Source organism: Pundamilia nyererei, unplaced genomic scaffold, assembly GCF_000239375.1.
Source record: "Pundamilia nyererei isolate P.nyererei 1_Seehausen unplaced genomic scaffold, PunNye1.0 scaffold00218, whole genome shotgun sequence".
Lineage (NCBI taxonomy): Eukaryota > Metazoa > Chordata > Actinopteri > Cichliformes > Cichlidae > Pundamilia > Pundamilia nyererei.
In genome coordinates this window covers 600,203-621,227 of record NW_005187619.1, presented here as the reverse complement: position 1 = coordinate 621,227, position 21,025 = coordinate 600,203, and the positions used below count along the sequence as shown (strand labels likewise).

The 21,025-nt window shown below is 42.3% G+C and overlaps 1 protein-coding gene across 1 annotated transcript in view; it reads left to right on the top strand.

Moving 5' to 3' along the window:
- Window positions 1-21,010, top strand: part of galnt18a (UDP-N-acetyl-alpha-D-galactosamine:polypeptide N-acetylgalactosaminyltransferase 18a) — a 175,442-nt gene extending 154,432 nt beyond the window's left edge. The window contains exons 10-11 of the mRNA XM_005748283.2: window positions 5,109-5,273; window positions 17,140-21,010. Of these exons, the coding sequence (XP_005748340.1) occupies window positions 5,109-5,273; window positions 17,140-17,286 (312 nt within the window). The 3' untranslated portion in view covers window positions 17,287-21,010. The remainder of the gene's footprint in view (window positions 1-5,108; window positions 5,274-17,139) is intronic.
- Window positions 21,011-21,025: the final 15 nt, after the last annotated feature.

Here is a 21,025-nt window from a genome sequence, read left to right as displayed (position 1 = left end):
GCAGTAACAAAGGTGTTGCGTTTATATTTTTGTTGAGTGTAGGTATATGTTATATTGATTGTATTTCTGCTCTTTCTGAGTTACCTGACCTCCGCTCCAGTACTTCCTGGTTTGGCTGAAAAAGGAAGCTGAGGGTGGAGCTGGTTCAAATGCAGAAGCCAATAAAGTGGACTGGACCATCTATTGTGATCATGCAGGGGGGATGGGGTTCTTCCTGAATGATGGTTAGCTGTTATCTCTTTAGTTTTCACCTTTGGTGTATATAATGGTTTATTCATTTGCTATATAACTGGAGCTGTTTCTCATTTGGGCAGGTCAGTTTGTTGAGTTATGTTTTTGTTAAGTGACTTTTGAGTAGTGGTCTGTTAAGTTAACCTCTTTTATGGGCCCACTTGGTTCTTAAAAACTTTATTTTTGTTATTTTGAATTTTTGTAATCATCTTGTCCTTTTTGGGGGGTATAATAAAACCCATTTTTTTGAAGATTACATTTGTGCCTGTGTGTTCCTGGCTGCTTGGATCATGACAGAAAGGAATAGATAGGAATGAGGATAAGAAAGGGAAAAGAAAAAAACAGGAACATGAGCAGCGGTTCAGAATTTCTAGCAGCAGCTCGTTGATAGCATCACCTCCATCCTCATACTCACAGACATTTCTGAGGTCATTTAACTGCAGCTTTAATGAAATTTGGTGCCATCAACAGATTACATCATGGTAGAAGTTCTTGACCAACCAATTAGCATTAATTTGCAGAATGAGCATCGATATCTTTAAAGTTCTGACACATTAATAATGTTTGTGCAAAACAAGAGAAATAAACAGAAGCAGGTGCAAACAACTATTTTAGCTGTTAGGAGAGCAGAGCTGTTTACACTACCACAGCGTGCGCTGTCCGTGAAAGCAGCCATGCGACGCATTATGGCAGCGGCGCAGCGATGAGCTGACGACTCCGCGCGTATCCCAAAAAAACAAAACAAAACCAGAGGACAGAGCAGCTTTCTCAGCTTAGATGAACTGTTTGTGTGATATCAGAGAAACTTAGGGAACGAGTCGGCATGCACAGAGAAAAGTTTCACCTGATCGGGTAATCCTCGCTGTTTTAGGAGAATGAGGAGACGAAGAGCCCCTGTCAGTGAATCACCCATCCAATGCTAAGCACCGAGTCAGTCCTTATGGACACAAGCTGACGATGAGTGACTTGCACGAGGATGGCAAAACAGAGAGAGACAGATGGATGGTGCTTTCAGTGTGTGGGCACGCTGTTGTTCTAAAACGATGGGACGCTGTAGTCTGGTTCGCTGATTTGGCCACTTCTCATCAGTCAGTGGTTTTGACATACAGCTTATGGAAGCAATTAAAATAATTAGCTACCCAAATTCACACCCCCTCCTCACAGTGATGACCGAGTTGAATCAGAACACGGCTTTGAAGGAGTTGACACATTTTTCCCCAGACAGGAACTGGTGAGAAAGAAGTCGTCATACTTTAAACCCCGCCTTCCTGGTGCCCTGCTCTGTTATGCTTCTCCCTATTCTCCCCTGAATAGATATGCAATGAGGCGAGAGATGGAGCTTGCAAACACATACTGTAACATGCAAACTTCAGCTCCAGCCGGCTGCGTCTGCTGGATGAATCATGTACATGTGTCTGCGGATGACAATGAAGCGCATCTGTGCCTAGAAAAACGCAAATTTTACACAATTCCTAAAGTCCTTCAAATTAAAACAGCAACAAAGAAAAATTTGCCGGTCCGCACTTTAGACCATGACTAAGAAGACATTTTTTGAGGGCCAATGATATATTTAAGGATCAGCATGATCTGATTGCAGTCATAACATGTTCCTGGTCACAAGAAGTCCTCACTAAGGGTCGGGGCTGAGTGGAGGCAGAAGGTTTTGTCCTCAACCTAAATCTTGAAAGTGTATACAGTGCAAGCACAAAACATTATTCCAGTTGAAATACATTTATTTTTATTTCTAATAAGGGAAAGTGGCTAAAGGGCGTTTGTGGTTAGAAACCAGTCTTGACTGTCTGAGAAAAATCACCTGGCTTTAAATGGCCATCCACCTGTCACGCTGCTCTTGCACGAGTCATAATTCTTCTGGTTACCAATAGATGGCCTTTTCACTTGAAAATATAATATCTGACTGCATCCATGAATCATCTCTGAGGTCTTCCTCTTTTCCTCCTTCCTGGTAGCTCCAGCTTCACCATTCTTTCACCGACATATCCACTCTCCCTCCTCTGCACGTCCAAACCATCTCGCCTTGCTTCTCAATCCCTAACCCTCGTCCCAAACTGCTCAAGCTGTCCCTCTCATGGACTCATTTCTAATCCTGTCCATCCTTCTCACTCGCAAGGAAAACCTTTACATCGTCAGCTCTGCCCCCTCCTGTCTTTTTGTCAGTGTCTCCAAACCCTACATCAAAGCAGCTCTTATTCTCTGATTGTGCCAAACGATCTGATCAAAGAGTCCTGCCCTGTCTCCCAGATATCTCCATGCTTCCACAGCTACATCATCTGGACCAGCTGCCTCTCCACATATTTGATGTTTGTCACAAACAGTTTTTTAATGAATTCAAAATGATTTTCTTTCTTAAAATCTCATCTGCTGAAAGTAAACATTAAAGACTAAAAATAATCCCCCAGCTTTCTCCTGTCCACGCTTGTTACTGTGTGCATCTGTCAGGAGAGACTGCTGTGTGTCTACAGAAGCACCGTGCTAATCCTTCTGTTCCTGCTCTTCCATAGCTGTGACAGGCAGGAGAAAGTATTAAGGCCCCACCGTTGGAGACTGAGCATCAATCTATTGACGGATGCAAATGTAATCACTCTTATTAGTGCACGTGCACAGAAAAAAAACGAGCTTTCCGTCCGCAGCACAGACACGCTCGCAGCACATGCACGCACACATCAGTGTGTGCCATTGTCTGTCTCGGGGAGTTTTTAAACAGCAGCTTAAAAGCCCTGTGGCTGGTTCACAGTGTGATAATGGCTCCTATCTAGAAATGTCCTGTTCCTGTAAGGCGGTCATCATTCTCATCAATTACCTCCTCTGAGCTCTCACACGCTCCTGTGGAAACACATACACTGTGAGTCGGAGCGCTCAGCCGGTGTTTCCGTTTGTTCTCAGCGTCTGTGCCTGCTATTCCACGGCTCCTTGATCTCAACTTTTTCCGCTTGTTTGGATTTCGTGTCGACCTTGATCCTTCTCATTTGCTTTACTCATGTCAAGTTGTCTGTGATTCTTTGTCTCATCTTTTTCTGTTCCGTCAGACTTGAAGGGGGGGATGCATGCCTCGCTACACGGTTTGAATTTTCAACCTACTTAAGGTTTGTGTTTGATTTACCTCACTAGACATTTTGTGGGCTTCAGAACTGGGCCAACTATTGCATTCATTACCATGTCCTCATGCTTTTGCATACCTGGAAAGGGAAAGAAAACTTCCTGAGCTAGTATTCAACTGGCACCTAATATCATCCCCTGACCTCTCTTCTCCTACCTTCCACTAAATATTTCCCCCTCTCTCCTTTCTGTTTTCTTCCTAATTAGTTCAGTTACAGGTGGCTTGTTTATTTTTCACAGCAGTAAAAGTGAAAATGTTGTTAAAAGACATGGAAAATGTTGCAGGTGAGAGTAAAAAAAAACACTTAGCATTCAGAAATTAGCCTACTTACAGTCCTCCCTGCAGCTAACCTCTAATAACAGAAACCCTCAGTGCATACAGGCTACAGCAGAGCTGCTTCGTTATAAAACTGAGGTATATCTGCTGTCCTGGTTCAGTTTATTTCACAGAGAGGACAGCGCTCTGTTGATCAAGAAAAACATATTTATGCCCAAGATGCAATTTACTTAAAAAAACAGAACCATCGGGTCGTCGGGGATCTATTCTTGTTTTTCTGTTGTCTACAGAAAAACAAGAATTGCAATGAAATGATTAAATCCAGTTTTATTGCATGATAACAAATACTATATTACATTATTTATCACTCTGATTTCCCCCTGCTTGGTACATATTAGAACTGGAAAAACTTACATCCCAACTGGGACCAAACACAAGCTACAGGAGTGAGCAGACAAAAGTGAATGATGGGAAAATCACGCACAGTCATCACTTATGTAGAAATACTGATGTTTGTGTTAAAAATACTCTGATGAAGTATGGATTTAACTTCTTTGTTAAAGTAATAGTGAAAAAGGCCTCGAAGTAAAAACCGTCTCTTTGCAGGACGTTTCTACCAGCTGTTTTATTTAGAAGCTGACTGGACCTCATTATTATCACAATGCTCAGTCTTTTGCACAGCCCACTGTCATTGTTGCACTTTTCTATTGCACTGCCTTGTGTCTGTGTCGTTCTGTTCTGGCTGGTGTTGAACTGTCTTTGTTTTGCTTTTTTGCAATTTTTGCAAAGTTCTGCACACTTGCACTTGATGTGGTCCTGTGTCGATTGTCTGTTTTGTTTTTAATTTTCAACAGAAGAAGTGGAGTACAGTAAACATAGTACATCAAAAACAAAATATCCAGATATGCCCGACCTCGATTGTCTGTAGCGCTATGGTCTTGGAGGAACGTTGTCTCGCTGCACTGTGTACTGTACCACTGCACATGATGGGAATGACAATAAAGCCATTCGACTTGATTATTAATTATTTAAAAAGGGAACATATTCCAACTTAACTTCTATTCCTAATGAATGTACTCAGCCCAAATAACAAAAATGTGTCACGTTTTCAGGTTTTTCCACAGAATTCTGTAAGAGCAGAAGTCTTTATGCAAACAGGTGTCGCCCCCTGGTGGCCATTAGAAAGAATATGAGCTTAACCCCTTAACACCTGCCTATCATATATGATGCATACATTCTTATGAGTATTTGAGACTTCTAAAGGCCAAAAAAAAAAGAAAAAACCTAAATAACTAATGATGTCGGTCTCCAGTGCGCTGCACTTTCAATACACCTTAAAGATACAGACAACTTTTATACTGTTCAGCTGGTCTGTCTTGATTTGTCAAACGTTTTATTACACTGTAGTCTAGTATTGCCATGACTGTTACTCTGAAGCTCCTACGGGTGTTTTGCCTCATCACTGCACGCCTCTGTTTCCCAGCAGAACGTGTACTACACCAGCTCCCAGCAGCTTCACCTGGGAGTGCTGAGCCCGACGATCGACGACGACGACAACAAGTGTCTGGTTGACGTGAACAGCAAACCCAGGCTTCTGGAGTGCAGCTACGGCACTACTAAGCACATGAAGCTCACCTGGACGTTCACTCAGGTGAGCTTTGAGCACATATAAACAAAGATGGCCGACTGCAGCCAAACGAACGCTACGTGGTTGTAACAAACCCCAGATGTGCACGCGTTCTGCTCGTTTCAGGGGCATCCTCTGAATGTTTCCAGGCTTTGATCTCCTTCCTTTGCTTTTTTGATATTCTGTATGTTGCTGTAACCTCCTGCTGCTTTTTGTCTGCTGGACCAAATCTCTGCGGATCCTATGCTCTTTCTTTTTTATTCAATAATTGAGTGAGATTCGTGCTTCTTCCTCTCCACTTTGTCTCCGGCTCTTTAGAAGCACCCGTCCTGGTTTTGTTAGAGCACGGATCATTTTTCCTCTATTCTGTGCGATTTTAAAAGCACATCTACTTCCGTTGCATAATGAGCTTTCACACGTCCACAATTTCTGACTTTTAACAAGCCTCTTTTATTTTTATCTTCACACTTTTAATGTTGTCTTAAAATGTGACAGATAAGTAGAAGGAGCTGGATAATTAGTAAAAAGAAGACACTACCGCATTCACGCCGTTGGCATCTGGTCTGTGTGCGCATTTGTAAGCTTCGTCTGTGTGTACGTGGACTGTTTTCATCCCAAACATCAGATTGAAGGTGGGGCGTATTTATCCATCATTCAGACCCGTCCTTTCCTCGATTCTCATCCAGTCTTCTGAAAGGCACAGTACCACCTCACCATCCAGTTTCCTGACTATCTGTAGTTTTACTAACAGGCACTCTGGCAGGGGAATCAGCCCCTAATTGGCATCGGCCAGATTCAGAACTCTCACTCCCAACTTAAGTCAGAAGTCAAAGAGATGAAGCCCATTAGGCACAACCCCGTGGGGGGGGGTTCAAAAGAGAACTTGGATTTCTTCATAAAAAGTATGGTGGGGAAGTCAAATAAGGTCCCCATAAATGTTAGGAAGTATAAAAACTTCAGAAGAGACGGAGAGGGCGAAACCTTAAACGTTCACTTCACCAGCTGATCACGTTTTTCAGGCCAGATTTTCCATCTCACTGAAAAAAGAGTTAAAAGTTAGCGTAACAACAACTGTTACATCGTCTGATCCTCTTTCCATTAGCAGTAATGCACTCATTTGTTTACCAGTGATGAACTGGATATGGATTTGCACCAGTAATGGCCTCATTAAGAGTCGATAATATATTTGCAACTATAATAATTCTCAGTCCCACAAAGTTGAATTGCATAAAGTTATACATTTCTTGTACAAACAAATTTGCAGAAGAGAAAAGAGCTTTCCAGTTATCCTTAAAAAGTAACTTCCTTCTCCTTATTTGCTCCAAATAGAGAAATTATTCTATTGTCATTTCTTATGGAGATTTTACACTGAAAAACAATAAGTAATGTATATGTAATTACACTGGATCAGTAGTCATTGTCAGAAAACACCAAGCACCGCCTTTTAAATCCTGCAGTTCGTCTGGTGGCCTCGGTCACATCATCCTGGTTTCTAAACCGTTTCAGCCTTTATGGTTAAATTTCCTGATGTGGCTGATGTGGTCAGGTAGGCAGCTGTAGCCCACAGCTGCCTGCTAATCAGAAGCTCATAACTGGATGTTTCGATGTGTCCAAGTAGTTTGAGCTTCAGTTTTGATGAGTAAAATTCTACTTTTCAGGCTTTACTCGCCCCAATCAACCACGGCAGATGGCCCCGCCCCTCCCTGAGCCTGGTTCTGCTGGAGATTTCTTCCTGTTAAAAGGGAGTTTTTCCTTCCTGCTGTCGCCAGATCACTTGCTTATGGGGTCATATGATTGTTGGGGTTTCTCTGTTTTCTCTGTAGGGTCTTTACCTTACGATATAAAGTGCCCTGAGACAACTGTTGTTGTGATTTTGCTGCTGATTTTAAATTTACTTAATACTAATATATCTGTGTCTGTGGATTGCACTCATATAATTTATTGATATAATATGCTGTGAAGTTAGCAAGCTTTACCTGATGAGCTGCCTTTCTATTTCTATTTACTTTCTAAAAGGAGTAATCTGATTGTAATGAAACTTTGAAGCTTCAAAATATTCACAAACCTGGTATGTCCATCTTTTGTATACAGTCTCTGGATAAAGCATGAGATGTGTGTTTCTCTTCTCATAACTCCAGAAGTCATTCACAAAGTGACCAAATTTAACGCATCTGATAGGACAAAATGATACATAACACCATTTTACATCCAAAAGTAAAGTCTGGACAGACATGGATCTAAACCAACTGGACTAAATTCACGAAACTGAGACGCAGTAATTCTAATAACAGAACGATAGCCTTGTGCTACAGCTGGGAGTCAGATTAATAATAGATTGATTGTGTCTGAAAAATCAAAGCACTGAGCTACGCTTAAAACAAAAAAATCTCTATTGAGGTAGCCTCAAAGTTTGATCAAAGATTTGTCCCATGACACGTAGTCAGAAAGCTACTTGTTAGAAATATTATTTTATTGCAGCTTTAGCTTCGAGCCATAACACATGCATGTTTTAGCTGTTTTTAAAAACGTAATTAGAAAAACATGAGCAACATGTGCAAGTTACTGAAGAAGGTGCCCATCATGATTTATGCTTAGCTCATGCTAGCAACCTAAGCTCAAGCTTGGATTATCCCACCATGTGTTTCACATCATTTTCATTTTCATGTTAGAAACCACACTGTTGTTCTCGCCTCAGGGTGGACACTAATGCCCATTAGCTTTCAAAGTGAACTAACAGCTGTGGTTTCAGGATGTTTTTATTAGCAAAGAGGCTGCTGACACTTAGTCAGCATCAGAGCAGCACAGATACACGTTTATATGCATTTGTTATGTATGTTTGGTCTCTGAAAATGACAGTGTTGTTGCAGGAAAAGCTTAAAGAGTGTAGATTGTGCAGCTGACAAAGGGCTCTGGTTTGTGAAGTCTCCCCTGCTCAGAAGTACATGTTTAGACAAAGAGTGAGCAAGAGGAGGTATACAGAGAATCTCACAAGTGAACAAGTGCAAAATGAAGAAAAGAGATGAAAGAAAGAGACGAGGCGGGGCGAGAAAATAAAAGGAAAGAACGGCAGAGGCTTGTGGCAATGCTGGAAAGAAGCGAGGCGATGAAGCGAAGTAGAGACGGAGGGAGGCAGCAATTCATGTGAAGCGGCCAGTCAGTATTTGTGAATTATTGATAAGTAGATCTTTTACAATATTGAACTGAGCTTAACCCCAAGGCAGCAGCCATCAATACAGTGAAACAGAGCAAGAAGGTCTGCAAGAAAATCAAAAACTTCTGCCCGACAGCAGCCAGTGTTTTGTGATAAGGGTGAATTTTCTTACATCAGCTTTTTATTTTGTTGCTCTGCTTTTATTTGTCCCTTTATGGGCACCATTTACCTTAGGCTAACCCAGTAAAAAGTTTCATTTGGCAAAAGCTGAGCTGCTGGCCAACGTTCTTTAGGCTGACTGCACAGTAGAAGAGCAACAGCAGAGCGTTTCATCAGGCGGGCGGGCGGGCGGGCCGCTCTGAGAGCTTCCTGAGCGAGGCTTGTTCGCGTTCAGATGAAAGCGGAGACATCGAGAGAGTCGTTCTTAGAATCAGCCATCGTAAACTGTATCCATCCAAACTGAGAAGTGAACACAGGGCGGAAAATATGTACTAACAAACATAGTTGTCTTGATTAGTGTTTTCTGTCTGGCGCTCACTGATTTAGATCGTGGTGCATCTTTAGTGCAGAGTCGTACTGTTTAATCCAAGCCTGTGAAAGATCTCAGTCATGTCGGATCATGTTCAGTTGATTACAGTCATTTATGACTCTGATAAGCAGCTCATTCTTTACTCTCTACAACAACAGCTGTAGTTTGGGTCACTAACATTTCACAAACTTTTCATTTAAAGGCTGTTTCTGGACTTATCTTATTGACATATTTGCAAAGTGGACCCACTAAGAATGCACTTTTTTCAGTGACCAATTATAAGTCATTTCTAGCCTCCTTGTCTGCTCTCTGTATATTGATGCTGATTCATAACAAAAAAGTAAAGCATGTAAGGACCTCCAGTGCAGCTGTGCAGGTTTTCCAAGGGTCGCTCGCAACACTTGATCAGGAAACCCTTCTTATCATATCTATATATTCTCTCAGGTACACATTTCCTGTGCACAGGGAAACCCCCTTTCTTGTCATATTTAAGGCTGTGTGATTGTTGCAGTAAGTTGGGGGTCCAAACGCAGGACACATGAATAACACCAAGATGAGAAAACAAGACAGTGACTCCAGAATCCAGAAAACAAGAGATTATACACAATCTGCAGCATGTAGCTTTATGTGAATGTCTCAACAAAGCACAAGGGGACACTGAGACAATTCAAACAAAAGGTAATGAGGGAAGTGGGAGCAGCTGGGAAACAGCTGCAGACAACTAACCAAACGAGATGGGAAAGTAAAACTCGGCGTAGGACACAGAGCACACTTACCAAAATCAAACGAGAGAGACGTGACTGAAGACGATTAACGTGACACAATTAAACAGGAGAACCAAAGACAAAAGACTAACACAAAGACAAGAGTGAAGGAAGGGAAAAGAAAGAAACGTGAACCTCAAAAGCTTCTCAAACCCAGAAGGAAATATAGAACTAATAGGAAGACCAATCATAGACCTACCAAAGGGACTATGACAGTTTTAGCATAGATTCTGTGTGTGAGGAAGAACCAAAACCTGCTAAACCCCACATGAGGAGGATGGTGGACTGTTCGCTTGGGATTTAGCATCAAAACATTGGAGTTGTTTGTGTTACAGTGACTCTTTCACATTATCAGAATACTTAATAATCTCTGAGGAAATGATGAGATCGCTCTCTGCCTCTGACATTTACTTGGTTACAAAGTTACGTTTCCATTTTCACATCATTTACATGTATGAGCCCAGCAATGGTGCCGAACCACTCTAGCTTTCAGGCTCCGCTCATCACTTTCAGCTGTTGGGGACTCCTGTTGGGTCTGCTGGACTAACCTGCAAAAAACTGATACTAAGGGAGTATCTGATGCATCACAATGTGAAGCTGACCCGACCCGTTATATGCTGACAACGTATGTATTTAGGAGTTGGGTGTGAAAACAGGTCGAACCTTCTTGTTAGATAAGTGAAGCTGTTCCAACATGAGTGCAGAGAGACGGGGGTTTAAAATAATATTCTTTTTGTCACCGTGCAGTGACCATGGGAAGACCGTCCTGTTGTTCTCTCTGAAGGATGAGTCATGGCTCGCCGCATTAATAATGCAATGCATTCACTCGGAGTACAGAACCTTTGTATTTAAACATGAACGACACTATTATTTATCAGCCAGATTGCAAAGTCTCTTCAGAAAAGGTCCATCACCTTCTGTGTTTGAGGTAAACTTAAATCTATGTCCATACTACACTCCTCTGGCTAATTTTAAGAGGGGCAGGAGACTGTAAATGGTCATTAAGGTTGGAGGATGTCTTGGTTTTATCAAAGCTGTTTCACTGAAAACAGCAGCCTGCTCCCAGCTGAAAAGCTCATGTGCTTGGGATTGTCGAGGGTACAACAATAAACAGAAAGTGCCCGCCTGTGGGTGTAATGTTGTGAGTACTTTTAAAAAATCTTTTCTTATGTATATTTTTCTTGTCACAAAGAGACAGAATAATGTGCAGCTGTGGAAAAGAATGAATGAATCACAAAAGATGTGAGCTGAATGTTGGTGTAAACTAAATGTTAGCAGATGTCACAAAGCACTTTGAAGGCTATCACAGTTTCTATCAAAGAAAGCCCGCGAGGCTGTTTGTATCTGTAGATGATCCTGGATTTGTATCAAGCTGAGAGACTCTGGGATGTTTGCTGTTCTGCTCGTGTAAAAGTAAACTGGGTGTATTTTAGCATGAACAGACTCTAGCGCCTCACGCTTGCTGCCGCAGCATTCGGTGCTCTTTGTCTTCTCGGGGTGCTTTCACTCACCGTATCCTTCGAGGTGAATGATTTGATGATTGAGCGTCTGGCTCTCAGACCGTCTGACTTGCCAGCCCAACCCCCTGACTGGCTGCTTGATAGCTTTCTGGCTGACTGGCTCTCTGACCGACTGATTAACTAGTGTTCCCGCCTTAATAGCAAGGAATCAATAGTGCGGTCCGACGCTGCACTCTGCAGAATCACAGGCAGGCTCGCTGCAGCATCGAGGACATGGTGCTGGATAAATGCCACATGTTTTTCTGTGCTTGTATATATGTGCCTGTGTCTGTGCATAGGGGAACATCAATGTGTGCGATTGTGTATATACACCGGCTCCGCTCCTGTACACTTAGTCTTAGCTGCAGAGTTAGCACATAGACTTTCTAAGTACATTTGCTGGAAGTGACTCAGGAGGTCAAACACTTAGACAGAGCCAATTGACTGGTTTTCAGCAGAGGAGGCAAGAATGATCATTGTGATTACTTTAATGGGGCACAAGCCTGCTTCTACTATACTATATACAGTAAAAGGCATCAAAGGAAGACTACTATGATTGCTTCCTCCTGCTATAACGTCCCATTAGCGGCCCACTGCAGAAGATGATGGAAACCTGAAAATGTCAATGCCACTCTGGCAGAGTACGTGCACTCTGTCTCACAGCAAAATGGCTTCATTTAGTCAGGCTTCAAACTGCTTTTAGTAACACTGCTTTTGATAGTTGGGCTTCTTTATCTGCAAGCCGCTTTACAACCCACATCCACCCCAATTCCTGCTTTCATCCTTTTACACCAATGCCTGCTCTGTGCTTGGATGAGGGGGGGTAGCATGTGTGAAGCTCCATGTGTTCCACAGTACACCTGCATCAATCTATATGGATTCTGCTTCACCTTTAACAAGATTGTTTTGAGTTGATGTCTGCTTACAAGTCTCGCTCTTCCTTAAACACAACACTTCCTTCCTTATATGTCTCCAAAAGTTGATTCTGTTCATCTGGACGTAGCGTTTTGTGGGAGAAACATTTCATCACTCATCCAGGTGACTTCTTCAGTCTCAGCTGACTGCAGGTTTCAATCTTATAAACAGTACATTTGCATAATGACTGAAACTAGCCCACTGAGGGAGCAATGGGCTGGGAGGGCAGTTCCTTAATCTTAATTATGCAAATTCTCATGACCACTGATCAATGTCCATGAGTACCATTCACAGAGAGTTGGGGAATGGCTGCAATCACAGCATTGTAAGATAGTGACAGATGTACCCTTAGGCCCCCTCCTCGATTGGTCTTTCCCTTTTCACGTAAATGTCCTCCTTGACTCCGCCCTCAAACCAGCGTTCCTCCCTGTCCAGGATGTTACATCCTCATCATTGAAAGAGTGTCCACTGGCCTGACGAGGTGGCTCTTCTGTGTTGTGCCATCCTCTTAGCCAGAGGTTGTTTGGTTTCCCCGATGTATAAATCCTGTCAATCCTCCTGCACTTAACAGCGTACACTATGTTACTCTGTTTGTGTCGGGGGACCCGATCCTTGGGGTGGACCAGTTTTTGGCGCAGCGTGTTTTGGGGTTTAAAAGCCACAGAGACCCGGTGTTTAGAAAAAATGTGTCTCAACTGCTCCGATACTCCTGACACATATGGGATCACTGCAGGTGGGCAGCGGTTGTCCTTCTCTCCTGGATCGGCTGGAGCTTTCTTTAGGAGCCTTTCCAGCTTTGACAAAAGTCCAGCTGGGATAACCACATTTACTCAGGACCTTCTTGATGTTCTTCTGCTTCTCTGGCCGCTGTGTCTGTGGGGATGGTGTTCGCTCTGTGTTGTAGCGTCCTGATGACACCCAGTTTGTGCTCCAGTGGATGATGAGAGTCAAACCTTAGATACTGATCCGTATGTGCAGGTTTACCTGCAGTCAGCTGAGACTGAAGAAGTCACTTGGATGAGTGACGAAACGTTTCTCCCACAAAACGCTACGTCCAGATGAACAAAATCAACTTTTGGAGATTTACTTTCCTGGATGATTGAGAATGCATCAAGAAGTTCCGTATATATAGAGAGAAAATGTGTTACCATTATTATTAAAAACTCATCTGACCGTGGCTCAGGGGGTTGGGAAGCTCATCTGTAACCAGAAGGTCGGTAGGAAAGGTAGGGAGGTGACATAACAGAGCCATACAAGCAAATATAAAACTGTAGCTTGAAAGAACAATCTTCTTCAGACTCGATTCTGACTGAATTTCACTAATTTACTTGTTTTGTTTTGCTGGGTTTTTCGCTAACAACACTGTGCTGTCAAATATTGATCCTGTCAAATGGTGACGACGGTATCATGGTGTTGCCATGTAGTTAGTGTTGTGTTTGACTGCCAATCTCATGATCTTGTACAATTTGACACACCTCAGGTCTGAAAAATGGCATCTTGAGAGCCACACTTCCTCTGAGCCCATTCCTGATGAGGCTTCAGTGAACAGTAGATGAATCAGGTCCCGGTTTCTCTATCAGGTCCCGTTTCTTAACAACATGACCTTCAGATGCTCTTCATCTGTTGTAGAGTTTTTTAGGTCTGTCATTTCTCTGTTTGTCTTCCTCTTGTTGTTTTTCTACAGTTTGTGGAAACTCTGCACACCGTGTGAGATATCCCAAGGTTGCAGCTAATAAGTCTTTGGAAATCGCCTTATTGTTTAAAAGAAAACTTTTTTATTTCTGTCAAACTGAAATATTTGTGGCATTTTTCATAGATTCAAGTGAAGAAATGGGAACAAATATGTTTTTCTTTTGACAGCTTTCTAGAGACAAAGTACCAGCGATCAAGATAAAATTTCATTGTTTCTTTGCCAATTTGTCTGTTATGTAGAGATACAATTCTGTTTCTCCCTTTAGTTCAGTGCCCTTTGTTATGCTTTGTCCTGTGAAAATTGTCAGTCTGGCTTCTTTAAAGCAAAATGAAAAGAAATGAGGGATGGCTCGTAGCGTATTTCCTGGATGAAGCTATTATCTACTCCTGGGTTTGGAAGTGCTAACACTTCAGAAGGATGTCCCTTTTAATCTCCAACGAGGCTCCTATTTGTGTCGCCCTTTATTACAGCCTCTGAGTCAAATTGCACCCTTCATGCCCTCCAAAAGAAAAATCCTCTGCTTAAATATGAATTTGAAAATATATCAGTTTGGACAAAAAGGATCCAAATGCAGCTCTGAAGCAGATAAAGATCCTAAATCTGAATCTTTAAACTGCAGCCAAGTAACAATGAGAACATGAATATAGAAAGATGAAGGCAAAAAACACAGAAGGTTTTTACATCCAGGAAGGAAAGCTGGAAAAAATGCTCACAGTGCAGGACACAAGACCTGAGCTCAGTTACAGGTCTGTAAAGGGCATAAAGGGAAGAAATGTTTTTTAAAAATTCAAATCTGATACAAGATCAGCAAGTGCGATATAAGACTCGGGTGGCCGGTTTTAGGGTTAGCTCGAAGTAATCTGTGCAAAAACATTTTCTCTTAAGAGCATCAGAGGTTTTTTCTCAGCTGTGCATCAGAAATGTTGACACCACAGTTATTATAGTTTTGTAGTTTCTCGTTTTCTCGTCTTTTTTTGCATCATTTAGTTTCCAGAGTGAATTTTCTTACTTCAGTTCAGTTTTTATTGTTTGAAAATGTTCGTCTCACAGCCACTTTAACCAAGCTAACAGACGCTAAAGCTAAGAATATTTTCACTACACATTTTTATTTTAGGTCTTTTTTTTTACATTTGTGAAATAATTTTAGTTCAAAAATATCGTTTTTATTTCTGTTGTAATTAAATAAAATGTATTTTCACATCTAGTTTTAGTTTTTTAGTTCAGTTTTAGTTAACTATAATAACCTTGGTTTCTACTGTTTTCCACATTGGTGGTTGGCCCTTGTACATCTAAGTTTTGCCCTGGGGTAGGTGAGGTTTGCAGCATGTATTATAATGCCAAAAACTAAAAAGGTAATAAGTGAGTTGGTCTATCATGACCCTGAAACTCCAGGGTTTAAACGGACTCACTAAGCTTTCAGGCCTTGTGTTTTAAATATAACCACAAGAAACCAAACAGGAACCCAGAAGGACTTCAGAAAGCACGTTAGTCGATTTCGAGGAATGTGTGTCGTCTCTGGGTGCAGGTGAAGGAAAATGCAAAACACAAAGCATTAGTCAGTAAAGAAGCAGTAATGCAGTCACACTTTAAGCATAATAAACAGGCTTAGCGAACACAATAAAGTTCTTGTTAAAGAGGTTTATTCTTTATATTCTTTCTTGCATAAAGGTGCTCTTAGAAAGTGTGCTTTGGAACACTTTTTCTCCTTTTTGGCTGTGAAAATATTGCACATTCTTACCTTGAGCTTCGATAAGAAGCCCTCGAGTATTCCGAGTGTATAATGGGACACATCCAGCTACGGTGATCAGCCTGGGGTCAGCGTAAGGTCAGGTTCAAATCTCAGAGACAGATGGAGCTCCACGTTTTTGTCCCGCTCTCTGCATGAATGCATGTTTATGACAGGTCATATATGTGCATGTATGCTTTGGTCACTCTTACGTGTCAGCAGCTTGGGTTTTGTGGGTGAACAGCTCTGTGCCTGAGCAGCTGTGCACAGAGAAAAGCAAGCAGAGAGAATCGATACCTTTTCAGTGAGCTGAGAGCTGAGAGAAGAGCACTGTGTTAGCGCCGTGCACAGGTCCGCTTTTTTGTTGTGTTTCTAATGTAGTCAGGCATTCGAGAACAGCATGCAGGGTTAGCGGTGTGTTTAGGAACACGAAAACACTGCTGTACAGTCAGCTCTGTCCTCAGGCTGATGGCTGTTCCTTTGTGCTTGTGCATGTAATGCTGGGAGGTGTAGAGCATATTGATTTCAAAGCAGCGCTGGTTCAGTCTCCGCTCTCACTGCGCTCGGGCTCATTAAAACATATTACTGTTGTTTGCCACATAACTAAGGACCTACTTTTAGGTGCCAGCGCATTGTTCAAGGAATGGAGAGGCAGCAGCTCAGCGTGCATTCAGACAGTGAAGCAAGCCTCTTATTGAAAATGACATTGTTGTGAAGCGACGTGCACACAGACACACACAAGCTTTTTGTGTCCCGTCTCTCAGGTCAGTTCCCTTCAGTCAGCTTTACTGGCACAGATGTCACAGGAGCAGCATTGCCAAAACATCTAAATAACTGTTAATTAAATGGTAAAATACTCACTATGTAATAAACAGCAATCACCTGTGGAGGCTGAATTTATAATAATGAAATATTAGCTTCATTGCATAATTACCATAGCACCAAATGTTTAAATATTACTGGACATTAGTTGACCGTACATACACAAAATACTACTGCAGACCATCTGTGTGTGGTGTGTTCGGTAACTAATACGGTTCTAAGAAGGCGTCAGTCTGGACTCTCACGCTACAGTCTTAAACCGGCAAAAGTCCAAAGCCAAGGTCAAAATATGCTTGAGATACCTGACAGCTCTGCTGTAAACTGCCTCATACGTTTTATGGCAGACGTGTTGTAAACGTTGCAGAGACTCGGTTTCATTTGAAAAGTTGCTTCCTGTTTCTCCATGAATATGGAGATTGTTGCTCTGCTTTTGAGGATGGTGCACTTAATATATGTGTATGTTGGTGTATCAAACCACCAACCTTCCGATCAGTAGATGACCTGCTGTACCTCCTGAGCTAAAGCCACCCTGTCTACATACATAGATATATCTATATATAGCCAATAGTCTATAATAGCCAGGCTATAATGCTGAAATTGTGCATTTTTACCATTGGAATCTATAGGAATTGACTTGAGTGGCCATTAGAGCAACTGCAGTTTTTGACACTCGTGCGCGTTGCTCTTCAGCCATGGAGGTTACTGCTCGTCCAAAAACACCAGTAGAACGTCACACCCGTCCTGCCTGTATGCTGAGATATTCCTCACCTCATTTGTCTCTGTCTCTCCAGGGGGGTCCCATCCAAAACATGGAGTCCCAGCGCTGTCTGGAGCTGGTGGAGAGCCGACAGTCAGAGTTCAGTTTCCAGCTGGCAATTCAGGACTGCACGGATCAGAAATGGACCATCACCAACATACTGACTGTCCTGCCACAGTGAACGTAGTGACATCAGTCAGACATTAGGAGACCTTTCATGTGATGGACTGGTCTAACTGAGGAAGTCTGCCACTTCACACCGAAAAACCAAACTGACCCAAAGCCAGGATGGACCATCATAGAGGTCTGGTGCACAAATGATAGTCCAGTTAGAGATGGACTAACACACTGACCTCAGCATCAAACTAAGCTCTCAAAAAGTTAGTTTCAGTACTGGACTTATTTTTAAGGAGAATCTGCATAGAAGCAGATGTGCTCCAATCAGACACGGACCATTAGTAACCTAATAACCATTTTATACCAATGACCTGGGAGAAGAGACACTCACAGATGGAGCCGGAGCTCTTAAAACTCCCCACTCTGCGATGGAAATGAGAAATATAGCCACTTGTTCCGGGAGACAGGCTCATGAAATCATGTAAGCAGTCTGGTTATTGCAGGAGCGGGCCTGTGATGTATTCTGGCTCCCAGTCGGTAGTTTAAGTTCAGGCCTGAGCTGCCACAGCCTCATCACACAATCTCAAAACAAATTGAGTGAGCGTGGTTCAATATGTTTCGTGCAGACGGACAGATGCGAGGTGAGCGTATTGTTGCAAAGCAGCCGGCGTGTTGCTCACGTTTGATTTTTAGGGCAGGTTTTAAATCGTTACCATCACCGCTCGACTGGAGCGGAGCGACCGAGCAGGTGCTGTAGATTTCCTGATGTCACTAAAAAGGAGCTGGTCTAATGAAGAATACCACAGAGTGATTTAAACTGGCACTGTGATAGAAACACCGTCACTCAGGGGTTTCAGAGTGTGTTTTGGGATTAAATGGTTTACAGACAGAACCGCCAATCATTCTGGCGTGTGTGTACACTTCTAAACAGAAATCTGGAAACACCTGCCAGGACAAAAGACTTCGTGAGAAGATGGAGCTTCCACGGCATCCGTCCACTGACACCTGGAGCAGTGTGCTGCAGTGTGCACGATTTTAGAAATGCTGAATTATCTCTGCAGAAAAACAACAACTAACTCTCAGATTTCCTCACTATTTAAAATTTTAGTTTTTCTTTTAACTTTATCTCAAAAATCATGTTTCAAAGGCCTCTCAACACTCAGAAATATAACGTGAGTGCAAAAATAATCCAGTTGGATCAAAAACCTACAGATGTCGTGTTGGTTGCCCACAGGTGGCTGTGTATCAGATGCTTTGCTTTGACTTTAATAGATACCTGCAGTATCCCTCAGCATATGGAAAAAGTGGGAATGATGTGCACATTTGCCCTTTCAGAACCAGACTTTTTGTTAATATGGTGGGGGGTTTGTTATAAACCAGCCCTGCTCACGTTGGCCCAGCTCGGTGTCTGACTACAGTTTTCATCCTCACATTGTCTGGCTGCATCTGTGCTGTCTGTAAATTACTAACTGCTCCCATCAACTTTTTCTCATTGACCTTATAAAGGATGCCTCTCCAACGCGTTTGAAGAGAGTAATCACACAATGCAACCTTAGAGCAGCAGAAGACGTGGCCACAGCGCTCTCCTCGACGGCTCTGGCTTTTAAGAGCTTACAGCAGAGACGCAGTGATGAGAGCGCTCAGTCCATCATGGTGACTGCTGAGGTCAGTACAGGTCAAAGTCACACCTAAACTAAGAATTTGTTAGGGTGGCCCAAACCTTGGCTAAATATTCAGAAGAATTAAATACCACAGAACGTGTACTAAACCTGATTTCAGGTCCGTCGTTTATCACAGCATGTCGGCAATACTCCTACACGGTCCTCAGAAGATGTCTAATCAAGACAAATAATTGAAAATGCCTGCGTAGGTGTAGCATAAAGGTGCAGAACCTCAGATATTTATTATCCTATTTCAGACACTTCCTCCTTTTTCAATTTTAAACTTTTCAACAAGAAACGCGGCGTTCTTTTCCCTGGATTTAGAGGTCACTGCTGCCTGCTCGTTGAGTGCCACGTGAATGAAAATTTCACCTTGGATGGTTGTTCATTCAGAATACACAGCAAAAAGTATGAAAAGATCACAGTAAAATACAGATATTTGGAGTTTTATGAATTTACAAATCCAGCTGTGGTTGTTTTCATCCAGTCGTCACAGGTCTGAATTTCAGGCTAATTTCTTTCAGCTGTTCTTTTTTCAGGGTGAATCGCTGCATTTCAATGACTTAAAATAAAGAACTGCGCGCACAAGTTTAAACTTATTTTGGATTTTCCATAATCGACACATGGTCAGAAGTATACGTACAGGCTAAGGCCCATTAACTTGGTGATCATGATTGAATAAAACTTGTAGTTTCTTTGCATCATTACAAAGGACTGCGCTCGTTGGCCCGCCCATACTCGGAGCAATGGGACGGTCCAGGGAACTCAGTGAAGAATTAGTGAAAATGCAGATTTACATAACTTGGGAGAGTCTCTTGGAGCCATTTCTAAACATCTGTAGATTTCAAGATCATCAGTTCAAACAATTGTATAAATTATTCAGATGTGTCACCACTTTGCAGACGTCTGAAAGAAGACGAAACTGTCTCTCTCATGTCAGAGGCAGCTGGTTAGGAATCCAAAATAAATTCAAACGTGTGCACCCATTTCATGCTTTGCATCAAAGAAGTTTACCACACAGCCACCCCACTGTAAAAAAACATCCCACCTCAAATTAGCCTGACATCCATGGCTGTGATGACTGGATGCAAACTTCTCACCACAGCTCTGTTTTTCTCAACTTTGAATGCTGTTGGCCGAGGCTGGGAAATATGGACCAGACTGACACTTGTAGGCTGGATATACAGTATCTTAAAAAGCAACATGTAAAATATCATAGGTTACACTTAAACAGCTGTTTTTTAGACAGGAGCGACTGTAGTTTTTAGGAATCTTCCCCACAGTCAGTGTGGATAATCACCTTTATTGTTTGCTGTCAAAGTTTCACGTAGCCTAAAAGCTCAAAGCTGGTTTACAGAAGGTTTGTCCTGAACATTGAAACAACTAATGCCAGAAGACCGAGAGCCATTCACTATGATTCAAAACAAACAGGTCATTAAACCACCAAAAAGTGCTTTAAGGACAGATTAGCAACACAACCTACACCTTCCTTAAACAGGTGTTAAAAGTTCCCCGTTTCCACAACCAGCGTTGAATTTTAAACTGATCTCATCAAGGAAAACAGTTTTTCAGATGATTCAATGCAGCTTTAAAGTGGACTGAAAGTGGCCCAACCCAAACCCTCCACGATGGCTCACATGACCTCAGCATCCAGGTGAAGGAAGGAAACAAAACAAAATTACACAGCATCAACATCTGTAAGGAAGGAGACCGCATCCATAGCATTGCTACAAACTGCAGCTGCAACTTTCTGACGTGATCAGATGTTTGGGGATTAGCGACACCCGAGAGGAAGACCTCGGTGCCTCTTTGAAAGAATTAGCAATTCACTAAAATGGGAGCAAGCACGACAATCCATCCTCCACCACCTACTCGCTGCAGTGAGGTCTTTCTGCACGTCTGTGTGGGCTTTTCAAAGGTATCCTGAAAGATGTGTACTCATCACAAACGAGTTATGTGCAGAATTAATGCAGAATCACAAAAAGTAACTGAACAGATGGGAATCTAGATAGTGGACAAGTTTCTGAAGGGGGAACTTTTTTCCCTTGAAAATTCTCCAACAGGAAGCAAAATCAATACAAACACTGGTGTGTGTGTGTGTGTGTGTGTGTGTGTGTGTGTGTGTGTGTGTGTGTGTGTGTG